The sequence below is a fragment of the Trematomus bernacchii genome, unplaced genomic scaffold (genome assembly GCF_902827165.1).
Source record: "Trematomus bernacchii unplaced genomic scaffold, fTreBer1.1, whole genome shotgun sequence".
NCBI classification, from domain to species: Eukaryota; Metazoa; Chordata; class Actinopteri; order Perciformes; family Nototheniidae; genus Trematomus; species Trematomus bernacchii.
The window spans coordinates 2,088,762-2,110,860 of NW_022987644.1; the positions used below are offsets into that span (position 1 = coordinate 2,088,762).

Here is a 22,099-nt window from a genome sequence, read left to right on the forward strand (position 1 = left end):
TAAAAGCAATGTAGAGGAGCAGCTACATTTCAACACATATATCCACGAAGATTAATACATGAAGACTTGTGACTCGGACTTGACTTGGACTCTTCTTAGGTGACTCGGACTTGGACTCAGACTCGAACACAGGTAATGATGACTCGGACTCGGACTCGACTCGGACACTCCTTGGGTGACTCGGACTTGGACTCGGACTCGAACACAGGTAATGATGACTCGGACTCGGACTCGACTCGGACACTCCTTGGGTGACTCGGACTTGGACTCGGACTCGACTACGACTCTCCCTTGGTGACTCGGACTTGGACTCGGACTCGAAGAGTGGTGACTCGAGAGTGACTTGGACTCGTGAATTGGTGACTTGACTACAACACTGGCTGCAGGTATGAAGAAATACTACTTGCTTTAAGTTTTTGTTATGGTGCCTGCTAGGGTGTCGTTTTTAAATGTGCCACAAGGTGTCGCCAAAGTCAGCAATGTTCAAACCCTAAACATAACTTTGTCAATGTTTGTTAAGTTTATTTTCTGTCAATTCTATGCATTCATGAAAAAAACATCAGGGCATATGACATTTCATTCATCTGTTTCCATACATGTATAACTGTTGTGAATCATCATGAGCAATTCCTTCTATCAAACTATCACTTTACCCTCATGGGAGGAAAATGTATACCAGTACATTTTCATTTTTAACTGGGGGGGAATACTGTAAAAAAATAAATAATAATAATCTCTTAATTCATAGGGAAGTCAAGTCCTGCACCAGCGGATGAAACTGTTTATTCTGAACTCAAACCAGGAACAGCTCTTGGTAAAATTGCAGCGTAACATCATGTAAGTATTGGGATTAATCACTTTATATATTTCATATATTGTTAAATATATTGTAAATGTCAATTCTTTAAAGGATTAAACCTTTTTTCTTCTTTGGTTTTCTTTCAGATCAAACAATGCCTTCTGTAAGGACAAGACGAATGGAAACAACATACCAAAACGAAACCTTTGTTTATTAAACCTTATTTGCAGCTTTGCTCTCCATTTATCAGCGAGTATTTTGTACAGTTCATGTAATAGCGGAAAATGTAAAATAAATGCATCGTAAGGCTTTAATCTATGTTTATTTAAAAAAAGTAAGCTTTGTTTTGCATCAATAAACTTGACTTTAATTGCTTCTACATGATTTTTCTTTACACAAGGTGTTTGTTTTGTTTCATCCCTTTTATTTTGGTGACCCAGTACAGTCATGCTTTTAGGTGACAGAAATAATTTAGAGGTGCAAGAGCTGAGATGTGACCAAAAATATGTCACTTTGAATCATCGGCCTTGTTACTAGTGATGAAGCAGAAGAAACATCTAATATTAGAGGTTTACAGGATTTTACCAACAAAACCAGACTTTTGTCTTCTGTTTTTAGACTAATGCATGAAAAATGATCAGAATTACAATTGCAATAAAGGTCAGGTAAAGAATGAAAAGAGGTTAAATCATTCTGCAGTTGTCTCGATGAACCATCTAACTGTTGGCGTTAAATATATCTGCCTGTGAAACACAAGTATAATACTGCCATCCATTTTTACTTGATTATGAGTTGAGCAAAAATGACTATTTACTCGGCCTTTTTAAAGTGGGATCTTGGTAGAGAGTGAAGTTCAAATGTATCTGCTTGGCATGAGCATGAATTAGTCATGCCAATATAAAACAGGAAGGAAAGAGAGACTAGTTATTCTTAGGAAATGTGTAAATAACCAATGAGCTCATGTTAACATCAGATCAGATTTCTTCCCACAGTGCTCTGTCAGTCTTCCTCAATTGTCTTCAAGTGTTAAAGTGGATGTATGTGTAAGAGACAGAGAGTCAGTGTTCGATGTGAAGATGGGACACACTTTGCTCTGCACGCTGGGGTTATTCTGTGAGTACTTTTCAGACCCCTGGGCTAGGCCATTCCCTCAACTAAATGTGCTTCTTCTTTAGCCACTCCTGTGTCGCCTTGGCCGTATGTTAAGGTTTATTGTCCTGCTGGAAGACCCATCCATGACCCATTTTCAGTGTCTTGGCTGAGGGAAGGAGGCTATCGGCCAATATGTCACGGTACATGGCCCCGTACATCCTGTCCTCGATGCAGGGAAGTCGTCCTGTCCTCTTAGCAGAGAAACACATTTCGTCCTGTTGACTGTTGGGCTGCTTTGTGGAGTTTTACTGATAATTCTCCCGCTGCTGTTCCTGTATCTCTACAGAAAATCAAAAGGTAAGAACCTTTTCATCTGATATCAAATTAATTCAACTATAATTACTCAAAATCACACATGACATGTACCGGAAACCTTTGCAATTCAAGAAAAATGTAACTAATCAAATGTTTTTCCTTTTTTCAACAGATTCAGTCTTCATCAGGTCGGTACAACCCTCTTTTATCTCATTTTGAACATTACAGCAGTTACATGTTAAAGTCAATCCACTTCATTATCTTCATGTGTATGGCCCACAAGATCTCAGAGCACCAATCAGGGCCCTGCTACAGACCACATGATCAACCAGGATGGAATTCAAAACATGCCACAATATTCTACTCTCCTCCATGGTCAGCCATTGTCCGGTTTAATAATATGATTTATTTTAACTTTTAACACTAAAATGTGGCTTGATTCTCACTTCTCTGTAGGAGATTGTTGTCTCTATGAAACAATAGGAGGGCCTGTAGAAGCTGGAAATGGTACAGTATTTCATCTGTGTTTAACATGGAGTAATACAAATAATGGGGCGAAGCCTGCGAGCTAGTTCAGGCAGTCAACTCGAGCACCATGATACATTAACACGTGACGCACCTCGTCGCTCTTACAACCAACCAAACACATTCTCCTAAACATGCCGCTCTATTTAAGCTGCCAGTTCTTCCTGCCTCTGCCTCGCTATGCTGCTGCTGCTGCTGTGTTCACTTGCTATTGCTGCGTTCATGTTCATGTTCCTGCTGCTGTGTTTGATGTCACTGCTGCTTGCCTGACCCACCACCCCAGCTCCACCCCAGCTTCCACCTGTAGGCTCGGGGGATAGTTATCTAATCATCACTCAATGTTCTTTGTAAATCTGTGGAGTGATGAGGCCCGAACCTAGACGCCAAACTCAAACTATATTCTGCTATAATAAACATATTAAGAACACGTGAGTTGTCTTACTGAACTACTGCAGTGCAGCAGTGCTGTATGTAGAGAGATGGAAGAAGGGAATCTACTGACGCACTACCGCAAACATTAGTTTGTCCAATTTATGTAAGTATGTTTTACTGAGGATATTTATTTTACTTTTTCTCCAGTCACTGTGCAGTTATAATAGAAGATTGATTTCGATATATGACCACAAGGTGGCGTCAAACTACTTTATCTGATACTTGACCTACTCTACACAAATAGTCCTTCTGAAGTCTGGCAGCAGGGTCTGATGTCATGTAACTCCTAACTAATAACTAAACAATTGACTGCTTACGGTTCACTTCCTTAGCTTAGCACTGATGCATGGAAGTGGAAGCTTTCAATGTTGACTACCCACCACATTTAAAACTACACAGCTACTGAAGTGTCGTGGTATTATTTATTTCGACCATTTTTATGGAATTAACATAATCTTTGTTCGACTGTGGATCAAATGTTGCACCTAGAAAAAACATTTTCTGTATTCAAATGATTGCTTTATTACTAATGATATAGATATGACATGTTGCTCCCTTAAAGTAGATAGAGTCTATCTCGAGGAGGGGGCTGGACTTTGTCTCTCTTCACGTTCACTTCTGGTAAAGAGACTATGAGAGACTTCCTGTGGGTGAGGTTGTTTCTAAACTTAAACTTGAATTCCTCCATAACACTCCATCACTGCGTTTCAACTATTTGGTTAAAGCTGTTATACACATTTTCATATGAAATATTGGTGAGAAGGCCCATGGATTATAAAGTGAGAATGACGCCTGCAATTGTATCTCCTTCTTAAAACTGTATGCACTTTATTTTTTCTAGAAAGACTTTATGCAGCAGCCTTTAGAGAAGCATCTGTGAAGAATCACGAGCCCACAGGATGATCTTATCTACATCAGGAAGGATATGTTAACACCTTATCTCTGTTCATCATTAGAGGATAACCAAACCAACGTGCAAAAAAATGTGCTGTAGTTCCTGATTGCTTTTCATATGCTGCAGTTTCAGTCTTTCTATATGCACAAAGTAGAAGAATTTCTCAGAAGCAGATTATCAGTGTTGGATGTGAAGATGGGACACACTTGGCTCTGTCTACGGGGTTTTTTCTGTAAGTACTTTTCCTGTTTTAATTGCCATTGATAAAACGTTTTAAATGCCTGAGGTTAATATATATTTCTGTCAGTTTGATAATGTCTGATTTAGTTTCATACTTATTTCAGTTCTGAATTTACTTTACCGTGGACAAGCTCAAGGTAATTATACAATTTTCATACTTTTTGTTTACTCATTCTAGACAAATCTACCGATGTAACTCTCCAAACAACATCCGTTTGGTCAATGTATAATACTGTTTTTGACAAAAAGAAAACACATTTTACTTTTTGTATCTTGTAAAGGAAAGCAATAAAATCTATCTAAATGTATCAGGTAAGTGATCAAAGTAATACCACCATGACGAAGTTCAATAAAAACATTTTTTATTTATGTATGAGCCATGTTGATGTGAACACGCAGTTTGGACAAGTTTTAATCAACCCGGTATCACGGCAAGACGTGAACATGTGACGATCTACCATGCTGGGAGACGTGAATATGTCACGGTTTCGTCCCTTCAAACGTGACAGTTACACGGTATTGTTAACATGGCCCAACCATAGACTGTATAACAAAGGCTATATTAATGTATTCAATCGATGTTAATCCATGTGTGTGGATCATAGACTGTATAACAAGTCTGACAAACAGGAAGCACTGCCACCAAAACTGAAAACGTGACGTGGATCATAAATATATCAGCAATTAAACAACATCTTACATTTCTTTTCACACAATACGTCTCCTTGCAGTATCAATACTAATTCGGTTGACTTTTATATTTTATCCAATTGGTAGATAGGTTATATTTACACCATAACGGTGCACAGCTGATATAAAAGGACTTGTCGTTTTTAAAGATATTACTGATTTTCTTTGAATATAAGAATGTAAATACTGAGTTGAGAGAATAGTCAGGGGATTTGGGTGATGGGAGACACATCTATGGATTCAGAATTCCAATAGATTACTGTTAAATGACGGATATACCTTTCTGTCTGTGATGTTTTACAAATCAGATATTAGAAGTAAAACATGTGAAATAATATAGCAATATCCTGTACAATTATGTGAAAACATGAATAAAACTACACATCTTCAGATGTTATACATACACAAGTGTCCTACACTAATAATACAAAGCTATTATGGCTGTGTGTACCTTGTGTGCACCGCCTAGTGGTTAAAGCACGTTATTGAATTAGTTGTGTATATGATATGTCAATGAACCTTAGAAAATCTTGAAATCTTGAAAGGGATATGCAAAATAGCCATTATATACAGTCTTTAATGAACTATTAGTAGAGAATAACGAGTAATGAATATACTTTATAGGGATCTGCAGATAAATGTTTAGTCTTCTCAAGCAGCAACTATCAAATATCTCTCCTGATTGTTGGCACTTGACAATCACCTTCCCTGAATTTTACTCAGGTGTAACTTAAGCCTGATTTTAGGGTTGTTTATATTTCACATCATTAATCAGAATCTGCAAAGTAACTAAAATAAATGTAGTGGAGTAAAAATACCAGGTTAACCTCTGAATTCTAGTTGAGTAGAATTGCTGTTTTGTTTAGTGATGGATATTGAATATGGAATAAAGGTTTTGACAAGACCTGGTGTAACAATAATCAAAAAGGACATTAAAAGAGCTCCAGATGTGAATGATCTAAACAAAACAGCACACCTGAAATGTATATTTAAATACTTTATTAAGGGCAGTGAATTCGTTTTTTCTGTATGTTTTTCAAATCAGTGTTATACAGTGTTGTAGCAAATACTTTGGATGGTGGCTTAAAGCCCCCCTCCGCTACGCGCCGTTCGTTAGATGAGGCTGGTTATATTTAATAAAGAAAGAATTCAAAACACCGGAATAAAGGTTATAACAATAATCTGATTTTACTGGTAAGAAACAAAACACGTATACAAGTTTACAGAGTACTCCGGACTTCAGGTTCCACTGCTGTGCGATACAGGTATCGGGACCAGCCAGTCAGAAAACAGGAAGCATTTTACATGCAAAAACAACAGTATTCATATTCATATTTTGGGGCGGAGATGTGTTAACTTCTTCCTTCCCATTTTACTCCGAAGCGAATCAAAGAGTCCGTGGGGAGGAGCTGTGTGAGCTGCTCACTCCCCCAGGTGTTTTTACTGGTTGGATTCACTTCTGGTCGGGTCCAATACAGCGAATCAGAGTTCTGAGAAAAAGTATGTTTTCTTCTGAGCAGAGCGTGAGATTCGGAAGTTCACAAGGGCAAAGTCAATCTTATCTCTGCACCTGTATTCACTCCTTTACTTTCCCAAGGAATATTTCACACAAACTATTCTTTCCCAGACAACCAAACATTGTACACAGATATATTGATGCCCAGAAAGAACCTTGAAAATAATATGTGTGTGTGCTGGTGGAAGGAGGTGTATGTGTGTGTAACAGGATCTCTGGGTCAGTGAGTTGTAAGTGAGAAGACAATATCTATATATGGGATTACTTAAGACAGTTCAAACAATACATGTTCACTAAAATACAATTCAAAATAATACATGTTTACTTCAATACAGTTTAGAACCATATCAGTTTATTTTAACAGTAAGTGTCATAGACAGTGTTACATTGCTATTATTATCCTTAAAATATATGTAAAACAAAACCACTTATGATCTTTTTATTTGAGTGGTTTACTAATGACAGTTAATTCTGTTTTTGCGATTGATGGTTTCATTTTTGTGAAAAATAATAAAATAATAAAATTCAATAACGTGCTTTAACCACTAGATGTGCCTTTCTATCAGCTGTGCACCGTTATGGTGTAAATACAGCCTATCTACCAATTGGATCAAATATAAAAGTCAGCCGAATTAGTATTGATACTGCAAGGAGACGTATTGTGTGAAAAGAAATGTAAGATGTTGTTTAATTGCTGATATATTGATGATCCACGTCACGTTTTCAGTTTTGGCGACAGTTCTTCCTGTTTGTCCAGAAGTCTTCTCATCAGGGCTCTATAAATACAGAACTACGGCAGATATGTCATATTTAATGCAGCCGAACCGTGTATTACAATGCCGTTATGTGATGACCTCCAAAGAGAAAAGCAAGCAAACTCGGAATAAAGTATTATTTTTTTTTTTTTAAATGTTTTCGGATTTCACATCAACAGGAAGTCCGGTTAACTAAAATGTCCGTGCGGAACAATACCCCCAACCCATAGATCCGTGGGTGAATAATGTCAATCACCACATTACACACATCCCTTCACATTTACATTTGAATTTACATTAAAGTATTTCGTGAGGCCTTCTAAAATGTTTTTAAATATAATTAGGGTTGTAGTTGAAGAGTTTGTAAATTGCGTTGCCTGGCAACGCAATCGCACAACGTCACGTCCGTTAATTCCACATCCACACCTTTATATATACAGTCAATGATCAACACACATGGATTAACATCGATTTAATACATTAATGTAGCCTTTGTTTCTGCTAAAAGAGGTGTCGACCAGCTAGGGCAACAAGAAAATCGGCGAAATCGAGTGTGACGATTAAAAAATAAATGAAAAACATCTAATTTTGACAATAAAAACCGACCAATAGGCGCGGTAGACCATTTGCTTGGCACTTCCGGGTATTTCTCCATTGGTTGGGCCATGTTAACAATACCGTGTAACTGTCACGTTTGAAGGGACGAAACCGTGACATATTCACGTCTCCCAGCATGGTAGATCGTCACATGTTCACGTCTGGCCGTGATACCGGGTTGGTTTTAATATATAATCTGTACATTACTGTAATGTTTTAACGTTTGAACAGCTCCACTGACGCTGTATAGGCAGGTGAAGTATACTGTACAATCCTGTGCTTTTCGTTATCACAAAATAATGAGTATTAAAATAAGAATAAGAAGACAGGAATCAGTTTCTTACATCAAAGCATTTACATAAAGATAATACTTCACCAACAAACCTTGTTATACTTTATTACCTGTGACAAATGGATTGTTTTCACATTGACAGTTTCTGAGAGTAAGTCATTTATTATCAGTTAACTTTTTTTTACTGTATATACAAATAGTATTTTGGTTATTATATTTAAGTACAGTTCACACTTAAATTAGTTTTTTACATACTGTATGCAGAAAATATGTAGGATCCAAGGAGTGCATGTAACCCACCAATTATACATCATAATGTTATCATTCTGTGAAATGTTGTTTTCCAACAGACACACCTGAGGCTGTCCTCACTGTGTCTCCATCATGGCTGAGTCCTGGAGCCTCAGTAACTCTGAACTGCAGGGTTGATCATCCGTCTGCTGGCTGGAGCTTCTACTGGTATAAGGCTGTTCCCAAACTGTCAGACCACTCCAACAACTCCTACAACTCCTACAGCTCCTACAGCTATGAGCTGCTACCTGGCAGTGAGAAAGGGAATGAACAGGATGTCTTCATCATTGATGGACAAACACACACAGCAGGATATGTGTGCAGAGCAGGAAGAGGAGATCCAGTGTATTACAGTTGGCACAGCAAACCTAAGTTTGTCTGGTCTGGAGGTCAGTATGTTCTTCCTTTTTCTTTCTTTCTGTAGTTTGTACCACCATTAGGCCAACAAATGTCTTTATCAAAGTTTGCCTGGTCTTGAGGTTTGTTTTGACTTTTCCATTATTGCAAAATGGAACAAAGTCACTTATGGCGCGTTTCCACTACAGCGCGGAGCACGGTTTAAGAGGGCTGTGACGTCAGCGGCCCGTTTTTGGTTGCGTTTCCACTTGGCCTAGTACCGGCCGGCGGGTCCTAATTCACAGTTTTTCTGGCCTCATAAAATCGTGGGTCTAGGGCCAGAGACAACGAGGCTGAGTCGGGCTGAGTATGCTAAACTAGAGAGAGAATCGCTGGCAAGGGGGCTACAACTACAACAAGATGGACATATTTGACCGTGATTTAATTGTAATACACGTTTCAAATGATGCCGAAGTAACAACATACTGATACCGGTTAGTAAAAACCATGAATTAATGCTTTGACAAGTCTGCAGACAGACGGCAGGCGAAAAACCTTTTAAAATGCGTTTTTTTCTAAATGGAGATTGGCTAAGCTAACGCAGTATATGCTCCGACCGTCCACACTCACAACAACGGCCTATACAGACATAAATAAAGCAGCGACTGTATTCACCATGACACAGACAGTCTGTGGTTTGTACTTGTTTAACTTTTGTCTAGTTTCTGAACAGATATGAGGAGCTGTGAGCTCTGAGTGCTAACAGCTAACGGCTGATGTTGTTTTTCTGGGGTTCTCATTGAAGATGACGTCACGGCTCCGCCTACACTGCGTTACTATAGATACTACCCCAGTTCCTAAACTGTAATGGAAATGCGCCATAAAGTGAGCCAGTCCTAACGAGGCCTAGCCATACCGAGCGAGGCCGTGCGAGGCCGTGTAGTGGAAATGCGCCATTATTTTGGGAACTTTTCTTTTATACCAGCATCAGGTCAGAGTTCAGTTTTCAAAACCTTTCTCTAACACAGAATGATGATTGACTGATTCATCTTCTGGACTTGACTGCATTTGAACACAAAATAATCTCTTTTCATCCTGACACATGAGTTGTTGTTCGCGATGGTTCAAACCTTAGACTTTGTAAATCCAAAACCTAATAATATAAGGCTTCTACAATACATTAGATATAACTGGTAAGTGTTTTCTTTATTTTTTTAGTTTGGAATATGTTTTAAGATATTTATCTGCTGGTTAAATAGTTTAAGACATAAACAATACATATAATTAAACACATTTGTAGTGTGAGATTGAGGCACTGGTACTTTCACTTTTGTTTTCCTCCTACTTTAGTTTGTTCCCGTTTGTTTTTTCAGGGTCAATAAAGTGGCAGTTTTGCCATACCAATGCATTGTCTTTTTCAGTCTGCATGGTTTAAATGTCCACTCTTTGTGTGTTTTAGAAATGAATTCAGCAGCGTCTCTCACAGTGAGTCCTGACAGTGTGCAGCACTTCACCAAAACGTCTGTGTCACTGAGCTGTGAGGGAAACTCCACTGAGTGGAAAGTGAGGATGTTTACGAAACCTGACTACCTTTATCCCTGTTCTTCCTGGGGGACAATGACTGGATCCACATGCACAATAACCAGCAGACAGGTTAGTGGAGTGTTCTGGTGTGAGTCTGAAACCGGACAGTTCAGTAATGCAGTCAACATCACCATAGATGGTGAGTTTTAATTATTTAAAATGTTTGTTTGAATCCAAGGAGTTATACATCATAACGTTATCATTCTGTGAAATGTTGTTTTCCAACAGACAGACCTGAGGCTGTCCTCACTGTGTCTCCATCATGGCCGAGTCCTGGAGCCTCAGTAACTCTGAACTGCAGGCTTGATCATCCGTCTGCTGGCTGGAGCTTCTACTGGTATAAGGCTGTTCCCAAACTGCCAGACCACTCCTACAACTCCTACAGCTATGAGCTGCTACCTGGCAGCGAGAATGGGACTGAACAGCATCTCTTCATCATTGATGGACAAACACACACAGCAGGATATGTGTGCATAGCAAGAAGAGGAGATCCAGTGTTTTACAGTTGGCAGAGTAAACCTAAGTTTGTCTGGTCTGGAGGTCAGTATGTTCTTCCTTTTTCTTTCTTTCTGTAGTTTGTACCACCATTAGGCCAACAAATGTCTTTATCAAAGTTTGCCTGGTCTTGAGGTTTGTTTTGACTTTTCCATTATTGCAAAATGGAACAAAGTCACTTATTTTGGGAACTTTTCTTTTACACCAGCATCAGGTCATAGTTCAGTTTTCAAAACCTTTCTCTAAAACAGAATGATGATTGACTGATTCATCTTCTGGACTTGACTGAATTTGAACACAAAATAATCTCTTTTCATCCTGACACATGAGTTGTTGTTCGCCATGGTTCAAACCTTAGACTTTGTCAATCCAAAACCTAATAATATAAGGCTTCTACAATACATTAGATATAACTGGTAAGTGTTTTCTTTATTAGTTTGGAATATGTTTTAAGATATTTATCTGCTGCTTAAATAGTTTAAGACATAAACAATACATATAATTAAACACATTTGTAGTGTGAGATTGAGGCACTGGTACTTTCACTTTTGTTTTCCTCCTACTTTAGTTTGTTCCCGTTTGTTTTTTCAGGGTAAATTAAGTGGCAGTTTTGCCATACCAATGCATTGTCTTTTTCAGTCTGCATGGTTTAAATGTTCACTCTTTGTGTGTTTCAGATTTGAATTCAGCAGCGTCTCTCACAGTGAGTCCTGACAGTGTGCAGCACTTCCCCACAACGTCTGTGTCACTGAGCTGTGAGGGAAACTCCACAGAGTGGAGAGTGAGGACGTTTACGAAATCATACCTTTATCCCTGTTCTTCCTCGGGGAAAATGACTGGATCCACATGCACAATAACCAGCAGCTGGGTTAGTGGAGTGTTCTGGTGTGAGTCTGAAACAGGACAGTTCAGTAATGCAGTCAACATCACCATAGATGGTGAGTTTTAATTATTTAAAATGTTTGTTTCTGAAGTATTATGTTGTTTTGAAATGTGAAGGTGACAACAAGCATTAGCCAAATGTCTCTTCAAATTAGTAAAACTTCATAAAAAAGGCTAATTTGCGAAGTGATTTCCAGGGGTACTTCTCTCAAAGATCAAAGATAATATTCTGTGTTTTAATGTCCTCATACATCTACCTGACATTTCAGCTTCTGCCAGACTAGGCCAGTTGTGCATAAACATATTAAATCTGCAAAAGCTGATGACTCTGTCAAAGCCTTTATATTCTTTGATTTCTTTTCAGATGATGAAATGATCCTGGTGAGTCCTGTCCGTCCTGTGGCTGAGGGACGTTCTGTCACTCTTAGCTGCAAGTTCAAGACAGGATCTGTTCTTTATAATGTGGATTTCTATAAAGATGACAAACTCATCCAGAACGATACCAGGAAGGAGCTGAACATCTCTGCAGTGTCAAAGTCAGACGAAGGCTTTTATAAATGTAAACAGAGAGATTCAGCAGATGGTAGGACGTCACCAGAGAGTTGGTTCTCAGTCAAATGTAAGTATGATTTTTAAAACCCTTCCTTTTTTGTAAGCTGTGTTACAGTCTGAGATAAAGAAAGTTTAGTTTCATCTGAATTAAACTGTGTTTGTGTAAGAGAGAAAGGTTTTATAAAGTTAATCTATTACAGGAAAGTGTTGGAGATATAATATTAATAAAGATTACTTATAATAGCAGCGTCCAGGCCTGGAAAAGCCTCTCAATTTCCCATTCTTCTGATCGTTGGGCTGCTTGGTGGAGTTGTACTGATTATTCTCCTGCTGCTGTTCCTGCATTTATACAGAAAGTCAAAAGGTGAGATCATTTTCTTCTGATATCAGATGGACTCTAATGTAACCACACGTACTGTTTTAACAGTAGGACACTTTGCAAAACATAATAACATAGCAGCAAATGTCTTCTTTTAACAGATTCATGCTGTATCAGGTTGGTACAACGCTCTTTTTTATTTTATTATGAACATGACAGCAGTGATATGTTCCTTTATAAATCCACTTCATTTACTACATGTGTTTTGCCCACCAGATCTCAGAGGACCAATCAGAGCACTGCTAGAGACCACATGATCAACCAGGACGAAACTAACCAAAGGGAATATGCTTCCGTTCTTCAGGGTCAGCCTGAATCCTTAATACGTTTTGATTTTTTTGTGAACGTAGCATCCGCGTAGCATTTCCATTTCTCATTGGTTGTTTTAAAAAATGTAGGAGTTCATACAGAGGGATTTTAATATGAATTGGGTTTGATTTTGATTTCTCTTCAGATAATGCCTGTCTCTATGAAACAATCAAAGACCCTGAAGGACCTGCAAATGGTACAGTATAGTAAATATAAATACTGGAATATGACAATTCAAGGTTCACTCTTTTAAATATAAAATACATTTTATATTTCAGATGAATCCAGGGATGCGACATATTCTGTGCTCGAGCTCAAAAAAATGTCTAAGAAGGGTGAGTATTTGATTTATATGTCGTAATAACATACAATAATTAAGGTGCTTTTGTAGGCTAGCAGTGCCTAAATTAAGTGAAGTAGGGCCTATTGTCTTTTCATGCTTTCTCCTGATCTGTCTAACAGGGGGGGGAAATGAACCGGAGGATTGTGTTTACTCACATGTGCAGATGGCATCAGCTGCAGGTATGAAGAAATACTACTCGCTTTAAGCTTTTGATATGGTTACGTGCTGCCTGCTAGGGTGTCATTTTAAAATGTACCACAAGGTGTTGCCAAAGTCAGCAATGTTCAAATCCTTAAAGGGGACCTATCATGCAAAATGCACTTTTGTACGTCTTTTATACATGAATATGTGTCCCCGGTGTTCCAGGGAACTCACCAAGTGTCAGAAAACACAACCCTCTCTATTTTCCTCCATACCAAAATCTCTAAAAAAGGGGCTGCAACGGATCTGATAAAAACTGATCCAGATTTGAACACTGTCCTGACGTCAGGACAGTGGCGCTACGGCTATTGGGCCAACTCCACCAATCAGGAGGAGACAGCCACGGCCATTGCCGTTCGAAAGCGCTGGAGACGCTGTAGTACATATGGCTGGCCAGTAGATGGTGCTGTTCTCACTGAATCTGCCCTTGCAACTAAAGAGCTAAAAAAAATTCAAATTGAGCAAAATGAGGCATGGCTAAAATGCATGATCTGTTTGGTATTTTGAAAAAAAAAAAGTATAAATATGCCTTATATAGGTATGGTCCTACACTATATTATTCAAATATAGCATGATAGGTCCACTTTAACATAACTTTTTCAATGTTTGTTAAGTTTATTTTCTGACAATTCTATGCATTCATGAAATAATCATCAGGGCATATTACATTTCATTTATCTGTATCAATACATGTTTAATTGTTGTGAATCTATCTAACTAACTTTAATTTGATATTGTGTCAATCGGAATGACTGCTTTTTACATATAACAAAACCAACAACACTAATTATTTTTTTACTTTCAACAAATGCAATATATGCATGGATTAAACATTCACTTTTTAGGCTTGTTTAATCTCTTTTTGCATGCAATGTCTTTTACAGTTTTCACGGTTAAAATGTCCCCTTTTTGTTTTTCAGATTTGAATTCAGCAGCGTCTCTCATAGTGAGTCCTGACAGTGGGCAGCACGTCACCAAAACGTCTGTGTCACTGAGCTGTGAGGGAAACTCCACTGATAATCCATCATAACATTTATGTCAAAATGGAGTTTTCATAGAGTGTATGAGAGCTACAACCCAGCTTCCGGTTTTGGGCATTCTGGCTACGCATCACTCATTCACCAATGGGTAATGTTTAGATGGATTTTAGGAACTTCCCCTCGATTATATTGGCTCTAACGGTTTAAAAATAGGTGTCAATTGTCAAAATCGAACGAGGGGGTCCATAGATATGGAAAATGCACCCAAATGACCCCAGAAGTGAGGTTTTTTTTTCTAAATCTCTCTATAAAGGTCAAATGTCACTTGTTTTGCATCAATCTTGATACAGGGTACTTATTATATGTTATAGTTTGGATTCCTAAAGCTTTTAGTCTACTATCCCATCATTCAAGGGTGGTTTTTTGTGTGAGGGTGATGTGTTTTCTTTTGGACGGAGAGGGACGACGATGACGACACCTCGTCGTCTGGGATTTCCGGCGACCGCCAGGAAGGCCAACAGCACAGGTCTGCGCGACAGGACTTCCCGGCGGTGATGACTATGGCGGCGGAGCGTGCAGGCTTGCCGCTCCCCCCACCGTTGCCACCGAGGCCGGTGAGCCGCCTGTGTCAGGGCTTCTACGGCCCGGCCAGCACAACCGGCCTTCGTTTCACCCCCCCTGCCAGACATCTGGCGGTGTGTGGAGGCCACATGGCGGCAGCCACTGAGAACGAAGGCTCCGGTGGCTACTTGGGCTGGAATCCTCAGAGTGGAGGGCCACTCGGACACGGAGGGTCCCGGTGTGCCCCCACTGGATGAAAGCCTGGCGGCCCATCTGCTTCCGCAGGCAGCCGGGTGGGCAGAGGGGAGAAGGCCCCTGCCCCCCGTTGCCGCGTGACCGCGAAATGCTTGAGTATCTGGATAAGATATTCAGGCTCGGGGCGCAGATAGCGGCGGCGGCCAGTAATCTTGGTGTGTTGGGAGTGTCGCTGATTACCTCTCAGCAGGACACCTCCGAGACGATCTCCTTGGGGCCCCCCGTTGTTATTCTTTTTCTCATATTTTTTTTTATGTCTCTTAAACCGTTATCCCGACTTTTTTCTTTTTTTATCGTCTTTTTTCTTTTTTTTCACGAGATACTAACCCGTTATCCCGACTTTTTTTTTTTTTTTCCATGTCCCTTTAGGGGCTCCGTAGACTCTAGAGACAAACCAGGGGACTTTATTTTTAATCTGTGTCTGTCCATTTGGTGTAGTATTTTATCCAATATTACATTTTGTCTATATATTAGTCACTTTCTTATGAAATGCCAGGTTTTAGGCCTTGGTTTGAACATTCAATCCTGAAAATGAAAAATATACAGTCTATGGTGTGAACGCGATCTGCTCTTTAGTTCATCAGAACTAAAGAGTTCTGATGAACTAAGTACGGCAAATTACTTGGTGTGAAAGCGTCTAATTATTTGTACGATTCAGTATCTGTTCACACAGCAATTACGAGAGCCCACAGGAAACATTATATTTAAAGTTATAGCTTGTAGCCTACATACTGTGACGACCCCTCCACACCACTAGGCGTTCCGTGGTCTCTCTCTTGTTTGCAGGTTCCAGTGCTGTGGGTGATCGTGGACTGACGAGCTGCACCTGGGCGGCTGCTATAATACAGCCCATCGCGTTTCGGGAGGCCCTCTCTCAATCCTCTCGCACACTTCCCGTGTAAGCCTCGCGCCGCGGCTGTTTATTTTTGTGTCCACTAATAAATTATTGTTATATTTTCATACCCCTCGTCTCGACTCCCAACTTTTTGTTACAGCCCACGAGCCAGGTTGTAACACATACAAAATGTACATTATAATTATGTTAAAAAACGATTTCATAAAGGTTTATTTTCTGCTCATATGTGGTCCATGTTTCGGTAAGCCATCAAGTTGACTTCCGTTGAGTATAACTATTATTAAAGATTGATATAAAATAAAAACTGTATATATTTAAATGCCCTCTTTATACCTCTATACTAGTATTTCCTGTGAAGTGTCATGCAAATGTATGTGTAGTCATTCAAAGGAGAGGATGTTCAAAAATGGCGTTTATTTAAAAAAGAAAAAAAAAGAAACAAGAAGACCACCATGCTGACTTCTGCCTACTGAACAGAAACATTGTAGATAGAAAATGGCGTTGGACGTTCGTTGACACAAAGCTCCTTATTAAAATAAATAAATACAATATCCTCCCCGAATCAGTTTCTCTTCACAGGAACACAGAGAAACCCGTCCCACCGCTACACACCAGAACAAAGTCAGAGAACATTTGACACATTTAGCTTAAACTCCACACAGTGTCATCCAGACGTTAAACAGACGTGATGTTCAGAGCATCAGATTCAGTGTCACGTAACAATTACACAAATCATGTCAGTAGTGTTCAATGTTCACTAACGTAGGTAAATATAACTGGAAATGAAAAAGCTGCCATGGTTATTATGGTGCTTTTATACAATCAGTGCCTTCACTGAGGGGGTGATCTCTGGAAGAGTCACGTAACAGAATAAATATATATATTAAAGAGGAGTGTTACAGTAATGCCGAATTGTAGTGCCAGGCCCAGGGTCAGTTAGCATTTTTAGCCGCGGGATTCCTCTGCAGATTTCCAATGCTTTTCTCATAGAATTTGTTATTTATTTGAGAAATAATGTGGTTCAATTAAGAGTTGTTCTTCCTTAGAAATTGTAGCTGTAAATGTGATACAGATGAGAAGACAGATATTGTCATGTCTGTGCTTCAAGTATAGAACCGGGAGGCGATTAGCTTAGCATAAAGCTAGTACACAGCTATCAAATGCATTTTTTTACACCACCTATCAACATTTCTAAGGTGTATTGATAAGGACATTGAGATACAGTAATGCCAAATGTTGGATTTGGAGTGATGTTTGTGCTATAACTATTTCTTGACAAACAACTGTTTATGGTGAAAGCTAATACAAATCCCTCTAAGACCATCATTTGTCATTTTTGCAACAAAAGAATTATTTGTAGCAGGATTAAACTTGTATTGGAAATCTGCTGTGCATGCAAACCCACGGTAAAACAATAACAACAACAAATCTGGGCTGGCCTACAACACATACAAACAAAAGCAAATGTTCATTTTGACATTATAGACACAATACAAATTCTCGTCAGTCATCAGTCCTTATTTAAATAAAATAAAAGTGTCTTCCAGAGGGCACATATTCAAACTGAACCATCCCAAAATTAAAATTAAAATGTCCGACCCTTTACCCTCCATTAAACAAGGAACCAGACCCTAACTTCCTTGTTTATCTTCCTAATGCAGTGAAACAGGAGAGCTACACCTGTAATCTGCCAATTTATTACACACATGTCCTTCCCACAGGCCGGAGAACATAGAAATCATAAACCATGAGAAATGCTGGTGTGAGGAAATGTGCGACAAATCTGGATGTGCTTCTAGAGAGAGGAAACTACACTGAGCAGAGACGCTGGATGCTTTTATTTTAAGAGGGTCCTGTTTAAAAGCTTAGCGGCCGTCAGTGACTGGTTATAAGTCGGCCGGTTCTTAGCTTGGCTCAGTTTCAATCGCTGTCCTCAGGATAATCCTAACTACTGTACGCTAGCTGTGGCTTCTCATGCTTTCTTCACCTGACATTAGAGTGAGGAAACAGCTATGCCGAGAATAACTCGTGAATATTTAAGCAGCCTGGGAAATCACCTAGTCGGTTTAATTTGATCTCTGCGGTGGTGCTGAGGCTGTTTAAACAAATCCTCTCGTCTAAGTTGAAAGAGGATACAAACACTGCTGCTCCTGAACAACGTCTACTTGTGTTGTGTGGTGACAGCTTATGACTTTTATGGATTGCAGAAATTAAAATGATTGAACGTGTAATGCCAACATGGTCCCAAAGAAATAAAGAAAACGGAATAACGTGTAACAGGGTGTAGAGATGAGAAGGGTTGTTAGCAGTAACAGTCTAAAACACACACTGAGCTTCTAGACTTTCACAGCTTAGCGATCGTAGCATTACATTAGCACAAAGCTAACTTAAATCTGCACTCTATTAGAGGAATATCACATTTTAAGTGACAAAAGATATTTTAGTTTGAATCAAATTGACATAGAGCTTTTCCTCATCATGAGTGGTGTAATCTGAGTTTATGTGATGCAGATTTTCCGTCAGTTTTCTGCAATTTACACTTAGACTGGTGTAGGAAAAGCTTTCTACTACATAGAGTAAGGTATGACCCAGTCCCTTTGGTCAGATTAAGTCTTATTCCACACTCAATTGGGGTTATTTTAACATATTTGTTCACAGATAAAACAAGCAGTTGTTCACCAGCGCTCATCAGCTCCAAATGAAACACAGAGATGGAGAAAAAATTCACAAGAGCAAAACTAAAACAAGTACAAATCCAACTGTAAGTCAGCATTCTCCATCCCACTTGTGTCAGTTCAACATGAAGCAGGCGGTAAAAAAAACTAAGTATTGCACTGGTTGGGTGTGAGTCTATGGATGGGCGGTCATCATATAAATAACAACAACAAGAACCAAACAGTTTTTACCATAATAATAATAATAATAATAATAATAATAATAATAATAATAATAATAATAATAATAATTGCAATGCTAATAAAAACAGTTCAGACTCTGCTGGTTTACCACTGCTGCCAGCTGAAGTCGTCGTTGGATCCGAAGACGATGAAGAAGCCCAGGATGGTGCTGAAGATCACCACGTTCCCCGTTAGCACGAGCGCACACGCCCCCCAGGCGATCTGAGAACAAACGCATCAATAATTCACATTAACAAATGCTGCGCTGAATGCTGCCAGGCTTCAGCGCATATTGAGGGCAAAATATACCGGCTGTCAACAGCAAGAGTTTACAGAAACACTTCCACATACTGCTCTACGATGAGATGTCAACAGCAAGAGTTTACAGAAACACTTCCACATACTGCTCTACGATGAGATGTCAACAGCAAGAGTTTACAGAAACACTTCCACATACTGCTCTACGATGAGATGTCAACAGCAAGAGTTTACAGAATCACTTCCACATACTGCTCTACGATGAGATGTCAACAACAAGAGTTTACAGAAACACTTCCACGCTGTTGTTGTGTTCAGGAGGAGACGTTAACAGCGGCTAAATGCTAATCATGTCAAACTGCAGCCGGTACCTCCGTCTTTCAGGGCTTCTGCTATGTGGCCAAACATGTTTTCTTTTACAGTCATTTTTGTTAATTCACTATCTGGTTTGACTGTTTTTTCCTCAATGGGATATGGCTGTTTGTATATCACTTAGTCCTGTTGTGTTATAAAGTAAGACTTATCTTAAAATGGAAAAGGTTCTTGAGGATTTCGAGTAAATTGGGGTCATGTTTAATTGAACAAACCTATCTTAAAACACCCAGTTACAAACTCTGTACATTTTTATGAGGTGTTTTGTGATTAAAAGTCATTTCTTTACCCGATTGCATGTGCAGTGACCAGAGGACTAGATACAAATACAGCAAGAGATATGTGTGAGTTTGTAAAGTAATGCTTTGATTACGGCTACAACAGACCTTTCCTTTTTTATTAAATCGATTGGACTTTAACATATCACATCGGTTTAATAGAAAATAGTAAAAAATGTCCGTTCCAGTTTCTCAAAGTTCAAGGTAAGGTCTTCAAATGTCTTGTTTTGCTAATCCAAAATCCAAATAAATTCAAGTTGTTAATGTTATTGTCGTCAAATCCCATAAAAACACCAACACTTAGTGGCTTCTCTACCCTCTCTGTTTCACTAAAAGGCCAAATAGTTTTCCTTAAACAGCTAATAGCTTTTTGCAGACGTTACCAAACAGGAAGAAATAGTGGATGAATCCACATGTGGAGCTTTAGTGAGTGTTTGGGGCAGAAGCAGAGTTTCCGTTAGCCGGTAATTACCGGACTTTGACCGCATATATGCTGCAGACCGGCAAATCTAAATCTCTCCGATCAAAATGTCCGGTCAAAATAATTTCCCCTTAGCGCAATACCGCATCGGTTGTGCCACTTATGTGACAGACAAGAAGAGTATGTGACAGACAAAAGAGTATGTGACAGACAAGAAGAGTATGTGACAGACAAGAAGAGTATGTGACAGACAAGAAGAGTATGTGACAGACAAGAAGAGTATGTGACAGACAAGAAGAGTATGTGACAGACAAGAAGAGTATGTGACAGACAAGAAGAGTATGTGACAGACAAGAAGAGTATGTGACAGACAAGAAGAGTATGTGACAGACAAGAAGAGTATGTGACAGACAAGAAGAGTATGTGACAGACAAGAAGAGTATGTGACAGACAAGAATAGTATGCAAGAAGAGTATGTGACAGACAAGAATAGTCAATTATAATGTCTAACACTTAATGTGGAGAAAGAGATGTCCTGTATGGGTTGATTGTGCGTTGATCTATTGGTAATGCCTCGGGGTTCCGGTGGGCATGTAAACAAATGCATAATGCTGCGCTATACTTTGCGGCCTCACCCGGTTGCATAGCGACGCTTATTGTTTAGGTGTCTTTTAATAAGCAGGTAGTCATATCATTAGCTAGAACTAGCTGGATCTGATCGATATGGACATAAACGCGAGTAAAATCTGACGGAAGAGAGAGATCAGCTGCTGCTGACGAGTCGACACGCAGCTCTGCATGATCACCTGCAGCGGTGAGCGGAGCAAAACACACACTTCAGGTTAGAATATCACACGTAGCTATTTTAATTACCTCTCAAACTACCTAAATTAGTTATAGATATGTTTAGTTTTACTGTCGGGTCACTCATTACTGGATCCGCGAGCTGCATGATACTGACGGCCTGCCAGGAGAGACAGAGAGCGCTCTGTTTATTATTCCTGTGTTATTGTAAGTTACTGTACACTTTTGAATAAGGAAGTTAATCTACTATAATTAGTTTGTTTAATATCGAATCATATCAATTTGTTTTAAAGCTCAATAAATAACAAAGAAGACCTTTGACCGGCACTTTTCTACTTTTGTCTGGAAGATTTAAACTTTAACGGACATGTTGACCGGCAAAATAAAATTCTAACGGAAACTCTGGGCAGAAGGCCAGTCAATTTGGGATTAATTCAAAAATAATCTTCAATGTGTGTTCAGTGTGGCTCACTGATGTGTTTGTAACTCAATGGCACAAAGGAATAATATGTTAGGGTTTAGCTACACAAACAAGTTGTAAATGATTATTGGTCGTGGATTTTGTTCTTCTTTCCTTACTACATATACTCTGGAATATTCTTCTTTGCATCAGATGTTTTTGCTAATTTAATCAAGCTCTTGTAAATAAACACTGTTGACACGACATGAGAGACACTTATTTTGAGCTTCCCAAGTTGTCCTGGTGTCAAAACGTCAGCTTTACCCGCAGAGTATTACAAAGAGTGAGGGATTAAGAGGTGATTTCAGGTCTGTCATGAGGGGAAAGGTGTGTGAAGGTGTGAAGGTGTCCTTGGGCAAGACTACCTTTATCGATGTTCTTCCTGGGGGACAATGACTGGATCCGCATGCACAATAACCAGAAGCTGGGTTAGTGGA

At 39.2% G+C, this 22,099-nt stretch overlaps 1 protein-coding gene across 2 annotated transcripts in view; it reads left to right on the forward strand.

Moving 5' to 3' along the window:
• Positions 1–22,099, forward strand: part of LOC117485224 — a 103,913-nt gene that overhangs the window by 63,775 nt on the left and 18,039 nt on the right. For both annotated transcript variants that reach the window (XM_034133770.1, XM_034133771.1), the window contains 4 exons: positions 11,532–11,792; positions 12,101–12,355; positions 12,533–12,652; positions 12,769–12,784. In XM_034133770.1, coding sequence (XP_033989661.1) covers positions 11,532–11,792; positions 12,101–12,355; positions 12,533–12,652; positions 12,769–12,784 — 652 coding nt within the window. The remainder of the gene's footprint in view (positions 1–11,531; positions 11,793–12,100; positions 12,356–12,532; positions 12,653–12,768; positions 12,785–22,099) is intronic.